Source organism: Pongo pygmaeus, chromosome 2 (assembly GCF_028885625.2).
Source record: "Pongo pygmaeus isolate AG05252 chromosome 2, NHGRI_mPonPyg2-v2.0_pri, whole genome shotgun sequence".
Classification (NCBI taxonomy): domain Eukaryota; kingdom Metazoa; phylum Chordata; class Mammalia; order Primates; family Hominidae; genus Pongo; species Pongo pygmaeus.
In genome coordinates, this window is record NC_085930.1 from 110,090,751 (window position 1) to 110,110,230 (window position 19,480).

The following is a 19,480-nucleotide window of genomic DNA, read 5'->3' on the forward strand; positions in this document are numbered from 1 at the left end:
CTCCAGTCCATTTCATGCAGTTTGGCACATTTTCCCTGTGCAGTGAGAAGATTGCTCACGTCTGGCATCGTGATTCAGGTGTTTCCACTGCATGACAGTGAAGCCCTGAAGAAGCTTGAGGACACCTGGTACACTCGGTTTGCTTTGAAGTATCAGCCCATAGGTATGTGTCAGTACTTGTTCTCTTAAAGAAGAGGAAGGCCTCTGATGAAAAGTTTCGATCTAGCAATGGAGTCAGCTCCCTTGGGCAGATATTTAGTGCTCTACTGGGCAGGGATCACCAGCTACATGTGGGAAAACATTTTGATGGGGGGAATAAGATGGGTTAGATGACCCCTTTTTTCTTTTTTTAAACTGTTTTTTTTTTTTTTTTTTGAGATAGGGTCTCACTATGTCACAGGCTGGAGTGCAATGGGATGATCACAGCTCACTGCAGCCTTGACCTTCCAGACTTAATCAATCCTCCTATCTCAGCCTCCTGAGTAGCTGAGATCACAGGCGTGCACCACCATCCCCAGCTAATTTTTTGTAAAGACAGGGTTTTACCATGTTGCTCAGGCTGATCTTGAACTCATGTTCAAGCAATCCTTGTGCCTTGGGCTCCCAAAGTGTTGGGATTATGGGTGTGAGCTACTGTGCCTGGCATTTTTTGATGTTCTAATACTACCATAGATCAGTGGAATCACAGGCTTTTACTACCCTTCACCAACAACACAGACAGTTCAGAGTGGCCTTCCTGAATATGTGTCAGAGTTGGAACCAAATAAGTTTTTTTGTTTTTGTTTTTGTTTTTGTTTTGAGATGGAGTTTCACTCTTGTTGCCCAGGCTAGAGTGCAATGGTACAATCTCACCTCACTGCAACCTCCGCCTCCCAGGTTGAAGCAATTCTCCTGCCTCGGCCTCCCATGTAGCTGGGATTACAGGCATGTGCCACCATGCCTGGCTAATTTTTTGTATTTTTGGTAGACAGGGGGTTTCACCATGTTGGCCAGGCTAGTTTCGAACTCCTGACCTTAGGTGATCCACCCACCTTGGCCTCCCAAAGTGCTGGATTACAGGTGTGAGCCACTGTGCCCAGCCTCAGACAAGTTTTAATAAGAATTTAGTTTGACTATGAATGACTATTTTGTATTTGAAAATTTCTATTTTTGAGGAGCCAGTTATTTAGAATGAACCAAGGTATGCCATACTTAGGGCAACTAGCAGGCCAAACCTCTTTTGAGGTGATTTGTAATTACCTTGGCGTGCATTACTGGATCTGTCAATTTTCTTTGAATATAATTATAAGAATAATTATTAATTTATTTCGTATGCGCTGGACATTATTTAACATTTTGTCAATATGGATGTTCAAATATTTTAGCCTGGTTATGTTTTTTAAGCTGGTAGATTTCACCTTTGCATTACTATCATTTTTTTTTTCTTTAAAGGACATTTTCCTTTTGGTTTTGTTTAATGTTATCCTTCTAAAATAATTTTCTTTCTGTTTTCTATTTCTGAAAACAACTATTATATAATGTTTTACCAAACAAAAATTGTTTTAAGATCAAACTCTGAAATTACATTTTGAATTTTGTTTATATTCTCTGAAAGGAAAAGTTTTGTTTTTGTTAATTCCAGGTCATACAATAGTCATTTTATGTTACACTTATAACTGTTTAACTTTGTTTTGGCATTTAAGTGGCAGGAAATTTGAATATTGCCTCTAGGACTTGTAAAGTGACTATCTGTTAGCTACTTCTTTTTTTTTTTTTTTTGAGATGGAGTCTCGCTCTGTGGCCCATGCCGGAGCGCAGTGGCGCGATCTCAGCTCACTGCAATCTCCGCTTCCCAGGTTCAAGCAATTTTCCTGCCTCAGCCTCCTGAGTAGCTGGGACTACAGGTACACGCCACCATGCCCGGCTAATTTTTGTATTTTTGGTAGAGACGGGATTTCCCCGTGTTGGCCAGGCTGGTCTCGAACTCCTGACCTCAGGTGATTCGCCCGCCTTGGCCTCCCAAATTGCTGGGCTTATAGGTGTGAGCCACTGCTCCCGGCCTCTGTTAGCTACTTCTTAGAAAGTAAGGAGAGAAAGTGAGTCGATGGTGAAGGCTAGGCATAGGGTGGTAGTGGATTTGGGGTCGCTGGGGACTGAGACTGGTGATAGCATCTGGGACATAGGTGGATCTTGAGGCTCGTTGAGATTGAAAGGCGAAGGTCATCTGCTGTGGAGCCAAGTGTCATGAGCACCGTTTAAAAAGAAATGATTGGATGTTCTTTAACCTGATTTAAATTTAAGGTGACATCATACCTACTGTTTTCATTTGCCCCTGGGTTAGGGGGAAGAATTAAGGATAAGAGAAAATAGCCTATCTCAGTTCATTCTAACTCACTTTTATAGACTGCTCAAATTATCTTAAGAAAAATATGTTAACTGTGTGTTATTAACTAAGAAATAATAACGCCAACTGCCACACTTCCTCTCACCCCCTGCTTCCCACCCTGGTCCTGGTGCAGGATGCGCTTATGATCCAAGCACTCCCCATGTGGATGAGGCTGGCAAAGGATGCAGTGGTGGTGACCTCTCTAGAGTCAGTTAGCTTGTGTCGAGTTCACAGAACATTAGCAGTCATGTTGCTTGGACCTTCTTCTGCTCAGTGCATATATGAAAGTGTTGATAAATGTGTTCCATGGCTGTTCTGGAAGTTCATGTGTAGAATCCTGTTTTGTGCTTTTGAATAATTTTTCTTTAGTGTATTGAAAAATCTGCCATGACACATTGATGAAAGTTTATGTCTTTGGGTATGGAAGAGCAGAATTTTGTGGATGGGGAGTCTTCGTTGAAAAGAACATTTATAACACTAAGTGGGAGAAAAGTGGGGAGCATAAATTAAACCCCCAAATTAATGTTCAGTGGACATGGCTGAACTTAAATTAGGACCTTGGAGATTTTGGGTAAGCTACAAGATGAGTTTTCCTTTGGGAAGAAGGTATCCATCAGGTGAGGGGAAACAGAGTCCAGGCATCTGGCAGAGCAGCCCCCCCAGCTAAGGCCTAGCCCCTAACCTGGGGGAAATGTTGGACCTGCCATGCAGACAAGCAGGGTCTTTATACTGCATGGAGGATGGATTTGCCACCACACGCTGTTTGGGAAGTGAGGGTTAAATGATCCCCACTTAAGTAGAAAATGAATAAGCGTACTTGAAATGATTTTTTAAAGTGTTTGGTAGTCTATACTTACGTTTTTTCTTTCTTTTCACTGTAGACAGTATTCGTGGCTACTTCGGGGAAACAATTGCTCTGTACTTTGGATTTTTGGAATATTTCACTTTTGCATTAATCCCCATGGCTGTCATTGGGTTACCTTACTACTTGTTTGTGTGGGAAGACTATGACAAGTACGTGATCTTTGCCTCGTTCAACCTGATCTGGTCCACAGTTATTCTGGAAGTGTGGAAGCGTGGCTGTGCCAACATGACCTACAGGTGGGGGACACTGCTCATGAAGAGAAAGTTTGAGGAGCCCCGGCCGGGATTTCATGGTGTCTTGGGTATCAATTCCATCACTGGGAAGGAGGAGCCTCTGTACCCCAGCTACAAGAGACAGTTGCGCATTTACCTGGTCTCCCTGCCATTCGTGTGCCTCTGCCTCTATTTCTCACTGTATGTCATGATGATTTACTTCGACATGGAGGTTTGGGCCTTGGGTCTACATGAGAACAGCGGGTCTGAGTGGACCAGTGTCCTGTTGTATGTGCCCAGCATCATCTATGCCATTGTGATTGAGATCATGAATCGTCTCTATCGATATGCTGCTGAGTTTTTAACTTCATGGGGTAAGACTTGAGGCTTTATATTCACGTCTTACTTGCCTGTAAGAAATGTTGCCTAGATCATGGGATTCACATAGCTGCTACCTTGCAGAGAAAATAGATGTTGCTTTTGGCTCATTATAAAGACATAAGGAAAAATTTATCAGCTTTGTGAACACTGATGATCTCCATGCCATGGTTATCGTAACTCTCATTTATTGTGTGTTAATTACTATGTTCTAGGTGCCCTGCTAAGCACTTTATTCACAGTATCTCACCATCACCTTCTCAAGGGTACTGTGAAGTAGAAGTTATTTCAGCCTTTTATGGATAAAGATAACTGATGCTTAATGAGATTCAGACAGCAAATAGTGGAGCTAGACTAATTCAGACCTATCTTTCCAAAGCTTGTGCTCCTAATACTATAACATTGTATTTCATGCCGAGGGTAAAATAGATTGAAATTGTTTCACTGGCTAGAACCACAGAAGAAAGAAAAAAAAAATGTCTTCATGATACTCAGCTGAATCAACTATGACCAGTTTCCTAAAATGGAGTGTCTAGTTGGTATGATGCACTGAGGACTGCTGTTGAGCTCATTGAAGGCAGGTGTTTATGGATGTGTCTGTGGTAAAAAAAAAGGAACTTGGTTATAAGTTGAAAATGGTCTTTATAGGCCATTCACTCTTTATTTATTCATTCAAACCAATGAACAAATTTGCTATATTATTCCCTAGGAAGAAGTCAAAGCCTTAACTTTATGGGCCATAAAGATGTTTTAGGGGGCCGGACGCGGTGGCTCACGCCTGGAATCCCAGCACTTTGGGAGGCCGAGGTGGGCAGATCACAAGTTCAGGAGTTCGAGACCAGCCTGGCCAATATGGTGAAACCCGGTCTCTACTAAAAATAAAAAAAATTAGCCGGGCGTGGTGGCACCCGCCTGTAGTCCCAGCTACTCAGGAGGCTGAGGCAGGAGAATCACTCGAACCCAGGAGGCAGAGTTGCAGTAAGCCGAGATTGTGCCACTGCACTCTAGCCTGGGTGACAGAGCAAGACTCTGTCTCAAAAAAAAAAAAAAAAAGATGTTTTAAATTATTTTTATTAGTTGTATAACAATATCAGCTGTCATTTATCAAGTACTTTCCTTGTGCTAATACTAGGCTAAAGTTTTATATTATTTCTGGTCCTGAGAGTGACCCTGGCAGGAAGATGGTCGGCCTTGTTTTGAGGGAATAAGGCTGAGTATCAGGAGGTTAAGTAACTTACCCAAGGTTAGGCAGTGGCTGAGTAGCTGAGTTGGTGTTCAAATACAGGTCAGTCCAACACTCTATGTGTAAGATGACACTTCTCTTCAGAATCTTCCTTTTTGTCATTTTATCTTGCTGTTTTGGGATCTATGCAGTGTTACCTTTTCTAGATGAAGATAGAAATTTGAGTTTCCTTTCAAGTTAACCTTTGTAAGCCACATGAAACTTTACTTACAGAACTTTATATCGGGGGACCTGCCCCGATAATCACGTAGGTTCTTTTCTATTTTCCTAAGCATCGGCTGGCTTGAGAAATAAAGGGACAGAGTACAAAAGGGAGAAATTTTAAAGCTGGGCGTCCAGGGGAGACATCACACATTGGTAGGATCCATGATGCCCCACAAGCCACAAAAACCAGCAAGTTTTTATTAGGGATTTTCAAAAGGGGAGGGAGTGTGCGAATAGGTGTGGGTGACAGACATCAAGTACTTAACAGGGTAATAGAATATCACAAGGCAAGTGGAGGCAGGGCGAGATCACAGGACCACAGGACCGAGGCGAAATTAAGATTGCTAATGAAGTTTCGGGCACCATTGTCATTGATAACATCTTATCAGGAGACAGTGTTTTGAGATCAACTGGTCTGACCAAAATTTATTAGGCGGGAATTTCCTCTTCCTAATAAGCCTGGGAGCGCTATGGGAGACTGGAGTTTATTTCACCTCTGCAATCTCGACCATAAGAGACAGGTACACCCCAGGGGGGCCAGTTCAGAGACCTACCCCTAGGTGCGCATTCTCTTTCTCAGGGGCGTTCCATACTGAGAAAAAGAATTCAGCGATATTTCTCCCATTTGCTTTTGAAAGAAGAGAAATATGGCTCTGTTCTGCCTGGCTCACTGGCGGTCAGAGTTTAAGGTTATCTCTCTTATTCCTTGAATAATTGCTGTTATCATGTTCTTTTTTCAGGGTGCCCAGATTTCATATTGCTCAAACACACATGCTGTACAATTTGTGTAGTTAATGCAATTATTACAGGGTAGTGAGACGATATACATCCTTCTCGGCTGACAGGATTAAGAGATTAAAGACAGGCATAGGAAATCACAAGAGTATTGATTGGGGAAGTGATAAGTGTCCATGAAATCTTTACAATTTATGTTTAGAGATTGCAGTAAAGACAGGCATAAGAAATTACAAAAGTATTAATTTGGGGAACTAATAAATGTCCATAAAATCTTCATAATCCACGTTCTTCTGTCATGGCTTCAGCTGGTCCTTCTGTTTGGGGTCCCTGACTTCCCACAACAACTTTATTTACAGAAAACTTTATTTATTGCCCTCTTCTTTAGAGGTTACTATTAGTTTTCACTATTACTTCTTATGCAGGGTCTTTGGGTGGCTGTCTGTAGGATTGTTTGCCAGCACTTCCCAAATTTCTTTGTAGCAGTAATTTAAAAAGTAATTTCAGACTACAGTGCTATTGCAGTACCCTGAAAAATGTGTCCTTGTTTGATGCTCTTGGTGGTAAGGCATAGCTGTGATTGACAGCCTAGTACATTTACTGACTGAGGCTCTGATGTTGGACATCTCCGCCCTCAGTGCAACTCACTTTACCTCATAACAGTGCTTTCGTATTGTTTTCTTACTAAGAAGTTACCTGTGTGTTTTAATGTTTTAGAGAATCACAGATTGGAATCTGCCTATCAGAACCATCTAATTCTGAAAGTTTTAGTGGTAAGTACAGCGTTTATATACAAATCCATTTTATGAAACTGATATATACTACATAATATATAGGAATACAAATATGAAGAGTTGCTTCTAATCTAAGATATCAATATATTTTGTGCAAATAGGCAAGGATTGATTAATAAATATGTGTACCTCTGTGTTCAGTAGCCTTATTACAAATGTGCATGTGATGTAAGACTTCAAAATATAGGAGTTAGTATTATAGCCAATTTCCAGTTATTTAAAAACTAGGCCAAGTGTGGTGGTTCATACCTGTAATCCCAGCACTTTGGGAGGCCTATGCTGGTGGATCAAGAGTTCGAGACCAGCCTGGCCAACAAGGTGAAACCCTGTCTCTACTAAAAATAGAAAAATTAGCTGGGTATGATGACACAGGCCTGTAATCCCAGCTACTCGGGAAGCTGAGGCAGGAGAATCGCTTGAACTCAGGAGGTGGAGGTTGCAGTGAGCCAAGATGGCACCATTGCACTCCAGCTTGGGTGACAGAGCGAGACTCTGTCTCAAAAAAAAAAAAAAAATTAAAATAAAGAAAACTAACGGGCCAGACCTGGTAGCACACACCTGTAATCCCAGCACTTTGGGAAGCTTGAGGTAGGTGGATCACTTGAGGCCGGGAGTTTGAGACCAGCCTGGCTAGCACAGTGAAAACCTGTCTCTACCATAAAATACAAAAAAAATTCACCGGGTATGGTGGCACCTGTAATCCCAGCTACTGGGGTGACTGAGGCAGGAGAATTGCTTGAACCCAGGAGGTGGAGGTTGCAGTGAGCCGAGATTGCACCACTGCACTCCAGCCTGGGCGACAGAGCGAGACCCTGTCTCAAAAAACAAAAACAACAACGATAACAACAAAACTAACCCACTTTGTAGGCATGTTTCTATTCTTTTCCTTTTGGTGATTTCTTTGAATGTTTTGCTATTCAGCAATCCTTCCTGTCACCACAACCTGTTTAATGATGGAACATTACATTAAAACATTTTTTTTGTTAAATTTCTAAAGTTCAAAAGGTTCCCAGCATGTTTTGACAGGTGGGAGGAAAGAGACAGAGAGAAAGCAGTATGTAACCTGCTTGCTGTTTGTGTAAAAGCTGACATGTCGTGCCTCTCTCTACCATTATTATAAATAATAAAGAAGTACCAGCTTGAAAACACCTCATTTATCAGGGGTTTACCTCAGTCATCTGTAACATAAGTGAGAATCAAGAAAGTTACCTGAAGAATCATCTGAACTTTCAACTGGAATTGATTTAACACAGTCCGTGTACTTCACTCCCAAGAGAAGGATGCAGGCCCTCTTTTAGAATCTCTGTTCTAGCCGTAGAAATCATTCTAAGAAGTTTATCTATCTGGTTTTTCGGTCCTTAAAAAATCGGAAACCACCATCATGAGGGTGTTTAGATTTCTGGAAGCAGGCAAACGTACAGAGAAAGAACAGGTAAGGAAATGAAAACCTGTCATAAGAGATAAGAATTCAACAATTGGGCATTAGGAAAGGGAAAAGTAGCCCTACATATCCAAAAGGCTTCGAAGGCCTCCTTCACACCGTGAAATGGCTGATACTTAAAATGTTGGTGCTAAATCAGCTAGGAAGTTCTGTTCTGTGCTGTCCGTGTAAGAAAGTGAGGAACATGGGATACATTAAAAAGTTCATTCAAAAAGGTTGTAACAGGAGGAGCTTTTTCCCTCAGAGGTAAAAACATTCCGTTTGTCTTAAAGAATTCAGTTATTTGTGAGACTTTATTATTCTCTGATGATGCCAGATACAGTTAGGTAACTGCCTTGAAAAAAAAAAAAAAGCCATTGGTTAAAGTCTTCTTCCTCCACGGTGCTTCTTAGGCCTCTCTCTTCCTTTTTAATCTTAAGGGGATGGTGTTTCTTAGCCTTCCCAGGCTTTTGCTTCTTAACTTCTGCTCTAACTTAGCACCCCTGTCCTGTGGTCGTATTGATCTTACTGCTCACTTTGTAGAACGACTCCCCATCTCTGCAGTAATTAAGCATTCACACCTGTACACATAGCAGCCTTTGTCTAAGTGATGCTACTGGGTTGGAAGTAGTCAGCATGGGGGCTGGGAGGCAGAAAGGAAACCCATTGGTGCAGGGGGTAAGCTATAGGTTCTTGAGCAGGGAACTCCTGGAAGAGATGGCACTTTTTGTGGCAGGATCCCTTTGATTGGTATTCCCCTTCGCCCAGCCTGCTTCTGTGTATCTGGCAGGGCAGAGGAGTTCATGCTTATGGTGACAAAGATGCTTCCCAGGCCGGACTGATTGTTATAGCCTCCCAATTACCTGCTGTCTCTCTGGGATGGAGAAAATCTCAGGTACATAGGCAAGAAGAGGCCTCTTATATCAGGCCCTTGTGGCAGGGGCCCCCTTGCCAGTGCCACCCAGCTGCCCCACTTACTTTTGATGAGGTTTCCAGGTGTGGGCTTGCTGTGTTGGGGTCCTTCTTGCCAGTGCTGCCTGGCCATCCTGGGATCTCTCTGTGGAGCAGGGGAGTCTCAGGCCCAGCAAGGAAGAAGAGCACTTCCCCAGGAAACTTATTGTTAGTGGGGGGGTCCTGATTGATTTTCCCTTGCCAATTTAGCAGGGCTCCCCTGGCACTGACGGGATTCCTATTCAAATGTGGGAGGAATGAGCCTACTTGGGCTACCTGGGTTGGTAGGTTGGGGTTGGAAAATGCCAGGCTTTGGTCTCCTCCTTCTGTTGGGTGGGGGAACTTAAGGTGTGCACGTGCTGTGTTGTTCCTTCAGCTCTGGGGTCCTAAACCATCTCATCTTCCTTTAAGCACCTTTCAGAGTTCTCCTTTGGTTGCCTTGTTTGTTATTTCCCGAGTTTGTTTATTTAATAAGGAGACATGGGGAGAAACAAGTCTTTGCCATTTCATTCAGACTGGAAGTCTCTCGTTACATTTTTAAATGCTACATTACAGTTGTAATAAAGTACTCTAAAGCAGTGTTTAACACTTTTTTTTTTTTTTTTGGCAGTTCAACTTTCTCAATTGCTTTGCCTCACTCTTCTACATTGCCTTTGTCTTGAAAGATATGAAGCTTTTGCGCCAGGTGAGTATAAATAACAGAAAAATACTAATTTTTGAGGTCATAGAGGTGGTTTTCTATCTTTAGATGCTGTAATTGGCTTCAAATTATTTTTACAAATAAAATCTTTTAAATTTTGTATATTTTTAAGCCAAATTCTAAATAAAAAATTATTAGGAATTGCATTGTGTATTATGCTCAGCTGAAATGAGTTGAACCTAACCAACCTGAAAAATTAAGTATAGGGCAGTGAAATCAATTATCTAGTTCACCTCAAAGCTTGTAAGCAACTCTAACAGCAAAAATGTAGTATTCATTAATTGAACTGTTTTGTGTGCCTTGGGTGGGGATGATTGGTGTAACCTTAGGTCTCACAAATTTAATTTTTAAATTAATAAGTTGTTAAACTTTAGAGACCAGTGGATCCTATGCAGTGCTGTATCTTTTCTAAAGTGTCTGACATTTATTTTGGTGTGTTGTCATTTCTGGATCACATAATACCAATGAATAATAAATTAAGAACAAATTATTGATTTCTAAATTCTCCTTTTTGTATTTGAACCAGTTATAAGTAAGTGACTGTTTTTTCCCAGTTTTAATATTCTGAGATTGTTGGTGAGCAGTCTCAAAGCCTAGACTCCACTTGTTAAAAATTATTTTTCAAAATAGAGAAAGTTTAAAGTAATACATTTAGAATTGATGAGTTGGATGTATATGTAATAGTGGTCCCAGGTAATAGTGTATTAGTCGGATGTGACTTCTCATTTCTTCTGCTTTAGAGAGTCTCCTTTACTTAGCAGGAGATAGGGGAATGGAGGAGAACCGCTTAAAAAAACAGTTGTAATACCAGCAAAGGTGGGGTGTGGTGGAAACACTCATATCTATCTGAGAAAAGTAGAGATTGATACATCTCTGAAAACCAGCTCTCTTGATAGCTTTGCCAAGAACCTTAACTTATCCCTAGTAAATCTTCAGAGAGGAGCAAAGATTCATGTACATAGATATCCAAGCACCAGCATTATAATAGCCAAAATTGGAAGTAATACTTAATTCAACAGCGGTGTACAGGCCAAGTAAAAAATAATTTTTAATGATACGGGAAAATGCTCAAACATATTAAGTGAGAAAAGTAGTAAACAAAGTGTATCCATATAGGATAATTATAGTTTTATTTTTATATATGATTGGAAAGAAATATCCCAAGAAATAGCAGTGGTTTTGTCATGGTTGTGTAATTATGGGTGGCTCTTCTTTTCTATTTTCTTTTTTTTTTAATAATACATACATAGTTGTACATTTTTATGGGGTACATATGCTGTTTTGTTACATTCATAAAATGTGTAATGAAGGCCAGGCATAATGGCTCATGCCTGTAATCCCAGCACTTTAGGAGGCTGAGGCAGGCAGATTGCTTGAGCCCAGGAGTTCAAGACCAACCTGGGCAACATGGCAAAATCCTGTCTCTACCAAATATACAAAAAATTAGCTGGGTGTGGTGGCACATGCCTGTAGTCCCAGCTACCTGGGAGGCTGAGGTGGGAGGATCGCCTGAGCCTGGGAGCTCCAGGCTGCAGTGAACTGTGATCACGCCACTGCACTGCAAAGTGAGACCTTGTCTCAAAAAAAAAAAAAAATGTGTAATGATCAATCAAGGTATTTAGAGTGTCTATCATCTCGAGTATTTATCATTTCTATATGTTGGGAGCATACAATACATTATTGTTAACCATAATCACCCTACTCTGCTCTCATATGTTAGAACTTATTTCTTCTCTCTAATTGTATGTTTGTACCTCCTGATCAACTTCTCTTTATCCTCCTCTCCCCAACACACACCCACCCAGCCTCTGGTAACCGTCGTGCCACTCTATGTCTATGAGATTAACTTTTTTAGCACCCACATATGAGTGAGAGCCTGTGATATTTGTCTTTCTGTGCCCGGCTTATTTCACTTAACATAATGACCTCCAGTTCCATCCGTGTTGCTGCAATTGACAGAATTTCAGTCTTTTTTTATGGTCAACTAGTATTCCATTGTGTATATATACCACATTTTCCTTATCTATTCATCTGTTGATAGACACTGAGGTTGATTCTGTTTCTTTATTGTTACGAATAGTGCTGCAGTAAACGTGGGGGTGCAGGTGTCCCTTTGACATGCCAATTTCTTTTCCTTTGGATAAATACCCAGTAGTCAGAATGCTGGATTCTGTGGTTGTTCTATTTTCAGTTTTTTTTTTAGATGTCTCAAAAAAAAAAAAAAAAACCTCTCCATACTCTTTTCTATAATGTCTGTATTAATTTCCGTTTCCACCAACAATAGTGTATAAGAGTTCCCTTTGTTGCACATTCTTGTCAGCATCTGGATTTTTTGGGTCTTTTTAATAATAGCAATTCTATTTGGAGTAGGATTATATCTCATTGTGGCTTTGATTTGCATTTCCCTGATGATGAGTGGTGTTGAGTATTTTTTCATATACCTGTGGCTATGTAAATGTCTTCTTTAGAGAAATGTCTATTCATGTCTTTTGCCTAATTTGTAATGGGATTATTTGTATTTTTGCTATTGTTTGAGTTCCTTGTATATTCTGGTATTCTAGGTATTAGTTCCTTGTCAGATGAACAGTTTGCAGATCTTTTCTTCCATTCAACAGATTGTCTCTTCACTGTGTTGTTTCTTTTGCTGTGCAGAAACTTTTTTCTTTACTAAAGTCACAGTTGTCCATTTTTGGTTTTGTTGCCTGTGCTTTTGAGGTCCTAGCCATAAAATCTTTGCTTAGACCAATGTCCTATAGTATTTCCCCTATGTTTTCTTCTAGTAGTTTTATAGTTTCAGGTCTTATGTTTAGATCTTTAATCCATTTTGAGTTGACTTTTGTCTGTGGTGATAGAGAGGGGTCTAGTTTCATTCTTCTGCATATAGATACCTGGTTTTCCCAGCACCATTTATTGAAGAGGGTGTTTTTTCTCCAATATACATTCTTCTTTTTTTTTTTTTTTTTTTTTTTTAGATGGAGTCTCACTCTGTTGCCCAGGCTGGAGTGCAGTGGCACCACCTTGGCTCACTGCAGCCTCTACCTCCCAGGTTCAAGCGTTTCTTGTACCTCACCCTCCCAAGTAGCTGGGATTACAGACGTGTGCCACCACGCCTGGCTAATTTTTGTATTTTTAGTAGAGACGGGGTTTCACCATGTTGGCCAGGCTGGTCTCAAACTTCTTTTTTGTTTGTTTGTTTGAGACGGAGCCTCGCTCTGCCGCCCAGGCTGGAGTGCAGCGACGCGATCTTGACTCACTGCAAGCTCTGCCTCCCGGGTTCCCGCCATTCTCCTGCCTCAGCCTCCCGAGTAGCTGGGACTACAGGCACGTGCCACCACGCCCGGCTAATTTTTTGTATTTTTAGTAGAGACAGGATTTCACCGTGTTAGCCAGGATGGTCTCGATCTCCTGACCTCGTGATCTGCCCGCCTCGGCCTCCCAAAGTGCTGGGATTACAGGCATGAGCCACCGTGCCCGGCCTCAAACTTTCCATCTCAGGTGATCTGCCCGCCTTGGCCTCTCAAAGTACTGGGATTACAGGCATGAGCCACTGCACCCTGCCTCAATATACATTCTTAGTGTCTTTATAGAAAACCGGTTGACTGTAAATATGTGGATTAATTTTTTTCTGTTTTTTTTGTAGTGAGAGGGTATGTATTAGTGGTATAATTTAAATTCTTTAAAAAAGAATTTAGCCAAACTGTTTTTTTCCAGAGTTGGCAACATCATTTAGATTTATATGTTGCAGTCAGGATGAAATGTCGAAGAACACAATTGCAAGTTAATTCATTTTTGTAATGATTCTTTTTTTAAAGGTTTAGAATTGACAAATAATTGTACATATTCATGAAGTACTTGGTGATGTTTTAATACATAAAATATATCGCAATCAGATCAGGGTAGTTAACATATCCATCCTCTCAAACATTTATTATTTCCTTGTGTTGGGACTATTTAATTGACCAGTTTGTTTCTTATTATAATATTATTTGTATTATAATCTTATTTATCTTTTAATCTTGGTCTTCCATGTGAAAAACCATAAATTAGAAGCACCGTTCTAACACCTAGCTTTTCTGATACTAGTTTTTATAACACAATAGTATGCTATTTATTGAAGATTCCATTTTGTTGCATAATTGTATTTATGCTATAAATACTATAGTTTAATTTATATATAATTTGTATATATATAATTTATATAAATGCTATAGTTTTATTAAGCTGTATTCCCAAAATGTGATTTGTGTGCTTCTCTTTAGAGCTTGGCCACTCTCCTGATTACCTCCCAGATCCTCAACCAAATTGTGGAATCTTTTCTTCCTTATTGGCTCCAAAGGAAGCATGGTGTGCGGGTGAAGAGGAAGGTGCAGGCTTTAAAGGCAGACATTGATGCTACATTATATGAACAAGTCATCCTGGAAAAAGAAATGGGAACTTATTTGGTAAGCTGGAATATTGCTGAATTAAACATTTACTGAAAGTGAATAATAGCCATGCACCAAGTTCAACAAATGTTATACATTCATGATCTCAGATGTGACTATTCTAGAAGTGCTTTCCAGTCAGTTTCCTCATCATGAACCACTTTAAAGTGAAAAGGATAGAACTGTGCATTGAAGCACTGCTGTCTGAGATCTAAAGTGATGCCTAATGACACCAAAGGGCGAATGTGGAGAATTACATGACTGCTTTGCTTTGTGGAGAGCAGCGTAGAAATAGTTGCCCCAGAGATGACAGAACAGGAGAGATGGTCCCTGAAGAGGCAGCAGCATTGCTCGCTCTTGACACTTTAAACTCATGGAAAATGATGGCTGCACAAGCAAAAGATAGAGGCCCATTGATGAACAATGGAATGCCAATCTGAAGATTGAATTTTAGTTTACATTAGTGCTATTGTATAAATATAAAACAGTTCCTTTAAGACAGAGACTTTCTGAATTATTTTTAGGAACTACAAGCAGATCATTAGAGATTTACACTTTTAATATTTGAAAGGTCTAGCTCATAAAATCTATGTGTTCAGTCAACTTTTATTGAGCTCTGACTACATTCATTGTTTCTATATTTCACATTTTTTTAGGCCATTGTTTCTTAACATCCTGCACCTTCCTTGTTGCTGCAGTATTCTTTCTGGTGAAATAGATCCTTCAGTTGGTCATTTACTGAGAGCCCATTATTGTGAAACTTTCATAGTCTTGTTTTTCGTCTTGAATGAGTTTATCTCCTGATTTTTGAGTGTCTTGACTGACTTTTATAATTTTTCTCATGTGCTTAGGAATTTGTATGTTCATGTTGAGTAGGACTTTGTCCTTTTCTCTCTGCTCACTTCTGCCTTATTTTTTGCAGTTGCCCCCACTGAGCCTCCAAGCCCCTCATCCAGAACCGGGTGTTTGTAGCCCAGAGCTCCCATCTTGTGGTGTTGATGAGGATTTTATAGATCTGGTCACAGAGGCAGTAGGTGGCATGCTGTTGACATAGCTGTAGTTACCAGGCAGCAGTTGTGGCTTTTTTAAAGCTTCCTTTGAAGGGCAGGGAGCATTGTCCCAACGCCTGGTTTTGCTCAGCAAGCCTGGTTCCAGTTACACTCCAGGGGAGAGGGTGCTCTTGGTTCTCCTCCCCATAGGATACAGATCCTAGCCCCTTCTATCATTGCTGTGTTTGAGGGAGATGATTCAAAGTATAAACACATAGTAAACTTTGAACAGTAACATTGTTTATATTTATATATGAAGCATAGAGAAAAGACACACACCTACTCTGTCTCACAGAGGAAGAATTAAAGAGAAGGAGCATGTGGGCACAAGTGTGGAGCTGTCCTTTCTGGATTGGTTGAGTGCTAGCTTACTATGGGATGAAAGTTAAATTATGTCATTTTACTATGGGATAAAAGTTCCCATTATGTCAGGATCCTTTCCTTGCCTGTGCTTGGGGGGTGGTATTTTTGGCCACATTTCTTTTCCTTTTTTCACTGTCTTATAGAAACTGCACCAGCAGTCCATCCCCTGTACTCTCATTCCATCCTCCCTCATCTTTGGAGGCCTCCTGTCACCAGCCATCACCTGGTACTCTTGTATCTACTTCTTCTCCTTCTAACTGCTCCACCAAGTCAGCAACTTGCCTATTTTGAACTAAGCAAACTCTTCACATCTTCTGCTATTTTTGTCCCGTCTTTCCTTCCCCTCAGAGTTTTCTGCAATAATTCTCCATATTGTTGTCTTTAGTTTCCTACTTCTCTTCCTATAATCAATTAGAATCTGCTTTCAGCTGTTCTTTTTCTCTGAAATTGTTTGGGCAAACAACATTATCTCCTGAAGTACCCAAAACACGATTCATAATCTTCTCAAGACGGGTTTCTCCTGCTTTGCCCCTGGCTCAATGAATGGTTTTTAGTATAGTCCTCATCTGAGCAGTTCTAATTTATCTAAGAACTGTATGCCAGTGATGTGACACTGCCAAATCTCAGATCTTACCTCTTTTGACATTTCAAGGTATCTGACAAAACCTTTATGAAGGAAGGTGAGGGAGGTATGGCTATTCCCATGTCAAAAATAAGCAAATGAAGCTCTATGTCGTTAATTATTTGGTGACTAAATCAGAAAGAAGGTTTAAGACTTTGCCTTCCCAATTCAGAATCTTTCTGTTATACACCACAGGCTCTCTGATGTGAAGTAAAGGAAATAATATATTGATTTCTCTCTCAGGCTCTGGGTCTGTGACTGAACTCTAGGGTTTATAGTGCCACTCCTTTTTGGGCCTGCAGGGTTCTGCATCATCTGGCCATTTCCCACTCCTGATCTCTTACAGGTTTCTTTTTCACTGTCTCCACTGGAGTGACATTGGATATTTGCCATTTCAGTTCTCACCATGTATTTGGAGGTGGCGATACTTTTGGATCACATTTATTCTAGATGATTGTTTCCTATGCATGAATCCTTTCTTCTGGGTTCATTTTTCTCCTAATTGAAATCAATGAATTTAGAATTGTATTTTCTGTAAGCTCATCCTGACTGTTATATGTGAGTCTAAAATAATGTTGCCAAGCTTTGGGAAAAAGCAATTTGGCCGAAACTTTAAAAACATTACTATAAAAGTAATACTTTCTCACTCACTGTAGAAAACTTAGAAAATGCAGGATAGAGTCAATATATAAAAAGAAATTCTCTGTAATATTCCTACCCATGGTAATCCCCTGGGTCTCCTGACTGCTGTTCCACCAGCCCAGGACTAAGGCTGTGTTGCTTCCTAGATCTTCACTGTCCTCTGCTGTCCTTTTCCTGTGAACTGCCCACTCATATCCAACTGCATAGCTGGGTGAGGCTGAATTTTCATGACGACTATTCCAAGTAGAACATCATATTGCTGCACAGTAAATGAACTGCCTTCTACTAAATGATACATTACAGAGGTTTGCCGAAAATGTAAAAAGTGCCAGTCTGCATTAACATTTTTTGAAATGTAATTATTTTTCAAAAGACATTTATGTTAATATGCTATTATTTAAATGAATTAATGGAAGATCTTTAAAATTTCTCAGCTTGGTTTTTTTTTCTGGTGAGACAGGGTCTTACTTTGTCACCCAGGTTGGAGGGCAGTGGTGGCAATAGTGACTCACTGCAACCTCAACCTCCCAGGCTCAAGTGATCCTTCTACCTCAGCCTCCTGAGTACCTGGGACTACAGGCATGCACCATCATGCCTGGCTTATTTTTGTATTTTTTGTAGAGATGGGCTCTCACTGTGTTGCTCAGGCTGGTCTTGAACTCCTGGATTTAAGCAGTTCTCCCACCTTGGCCTCCCAAAGTGTTGGGATGAGCCACCATGCCTGGCCTAATTTCTCAGTTTTAATTAATAATATGGTAAGCATCAAAGCATCAAGTAGATAAACTCACATAAACAAAACGTCTTTTTTTTTTTTTTTTTTTGAGACAGAGTCTCGCTCTGTTCTGTCGCCCAGGCTGGAGTACAGTGGTGCGATCTCAGCTCACTGCAAGCTCTGCCTCCCAGGTTCACACCATTCTCCTGCCTCAGCCTCCCGAGTAGCTGGGACTACAGGTGTCTGCCACCACGCCTGGCTAATTTTTTGTATTTTTAGTAGAGACAGGTTTTCACCATGTTAGCCAGGATGGTCTCAATCTCCTGACCTCGTGATCTGCCTGCCTCGGCCTCCCAAAGTGCTGGGATTACAGGCATGAGCCACTGCGCCTGGCCAAACAAAATGTCTTTAATGTCCTCAATAATTTTTAAGAGTTTAGGGCTCTTAAGACCAAAAAAGCTTGAAAACTACAGCTCTAGAGCAACCTCTTTGCCATTTTTCAAGGAATTGGCTTTTGTAAATCTATTGTTTGATCTTATTTCTCGTAAGATTTGAGTGAAATGATTTTGGAAGTATACCACCATTGTACCCCATCAGGAGGTGTTGACGTCTGGTTGCCCATTTTGTGGGGTCACCTTGTTTGATCATTTGGTTGGCTTGGTAAAAGGCAGATAGCACAGTGTTTTTTTTTCTCTTCATTTTATAATTAATAAATTATCTGTGGGTGAATACTTTTGGAACTTTCCTTTTCCTTTTTATAAATAGTATCTCTTTAAAAATACAATTTCTAATTGTTTGTTGCTGGCATATGGGAATGCTGTTAATTTTTATATCTTTTACCCACAATTTTGCTGAACTCTCCTGTTATTTCCAAAACATTTTCTATAGATTTTTTTGGATTTTCTACATAGACAGTAATTTGAGCTATAAATAATGACCATTTTCTTTCTTCCTTCAGTTTTTACCCTTTTTATTATCTACTAGGCTTACTGGTATGTTCAATACAATTTGAATAGAAGTAATTATCACAGGAATCTTTATCTTATTTCTGATTTTTTTATCTTCTCACCATCGTGTGTTATGTTTGTTCCGTGCTTTTAGTAAATAACATTTTATCAGTTTAAAACTTCTCAGCTGAGTGTTGATAGCATGGTCCAACAAAAAGAGAGAATAGGGTAGATTGTGTCTTGGTTAATATATTCTTAGTGTGTGTATGTGTTTTCTTTGTTGAATTTTCATTTTTTTCCTTCTTGCTGTTGGATTATGTCCCTGGTTTGCTAAATTTATTGGCTTAAAAGCACTCAGAAGTGTAAAAAGTACTGATACAATGTTAACGTTTACCTATCATCACTCAGAATCACCCTGAGAGATGGAAACACAGAGTGTGGAGCACGCTGCTGTGTTTGGAAAGGGCTCCCCTGGTTCTATACACTAATAACTCCAAGAAGGCCTTTGCATGATTTTCAGAGGCTTCCCAATAGCACACCTGAGAAAAACTGCCTGCACATCTCTGCATAGGCTTGATCTTTACAGCCTGAAACAGTGCAATTTTGAATGCTGAGCATAGGGTATCAGGATTTCTTAAGACTGAATGTGGCAAAAATGGCTTGATTGCTATGATTTTTACTCTTTTCCCAACTCTTGATTTCTTCATCCTTCAGAGAAAGAGATTGATGCAATGTCATTGGGTATATTTAAGAACCATAACTAGATGCTGCAACACAACATGAGAACACACCATCTAGAGCCAAATGCAACCAATGAAGTTATTTAGAAACTGTTCACCCTTGAATCCCAAGCC

General features: G+C 40.3%; 1 protein-coding gene across 8 annotated transcripts in view; it reads left to right on the forward strand.

Moving 5' to 3' along the window:
- Positions 1–19,480, forward strand: part of ANO10 (anoctamin 10) — a 247,296-nt gene that overhangs the window by 41,563 nt on the left and 186,253 nt on the right. For all 8 annotated transcript variants that reach the window (XM_054479582.2, XM_054479584.2, XM_054479580.2 and 5 more), the window contains exons 5-9: positions 44–163; positions 3,247–3,816; positions 6,720–6,775; positions 9,778–9,852; positions 14,127–14,309. In XM_054479582.2, the coding sequence (XP_054335557.1) occupies positions 44–163; positions 3,247–3,816; positions 6,720–6,775; positions 9,778–9,852; positions 14,127–14,309 (1,004 nt within the window). The remainder of the gene's footprint in view (positions 1–43; positions 164–3,246; positions 3,817–6,719; positions 6,776–9,777; positions 9,853–14,126; positions 14,310–19,480) is intronic.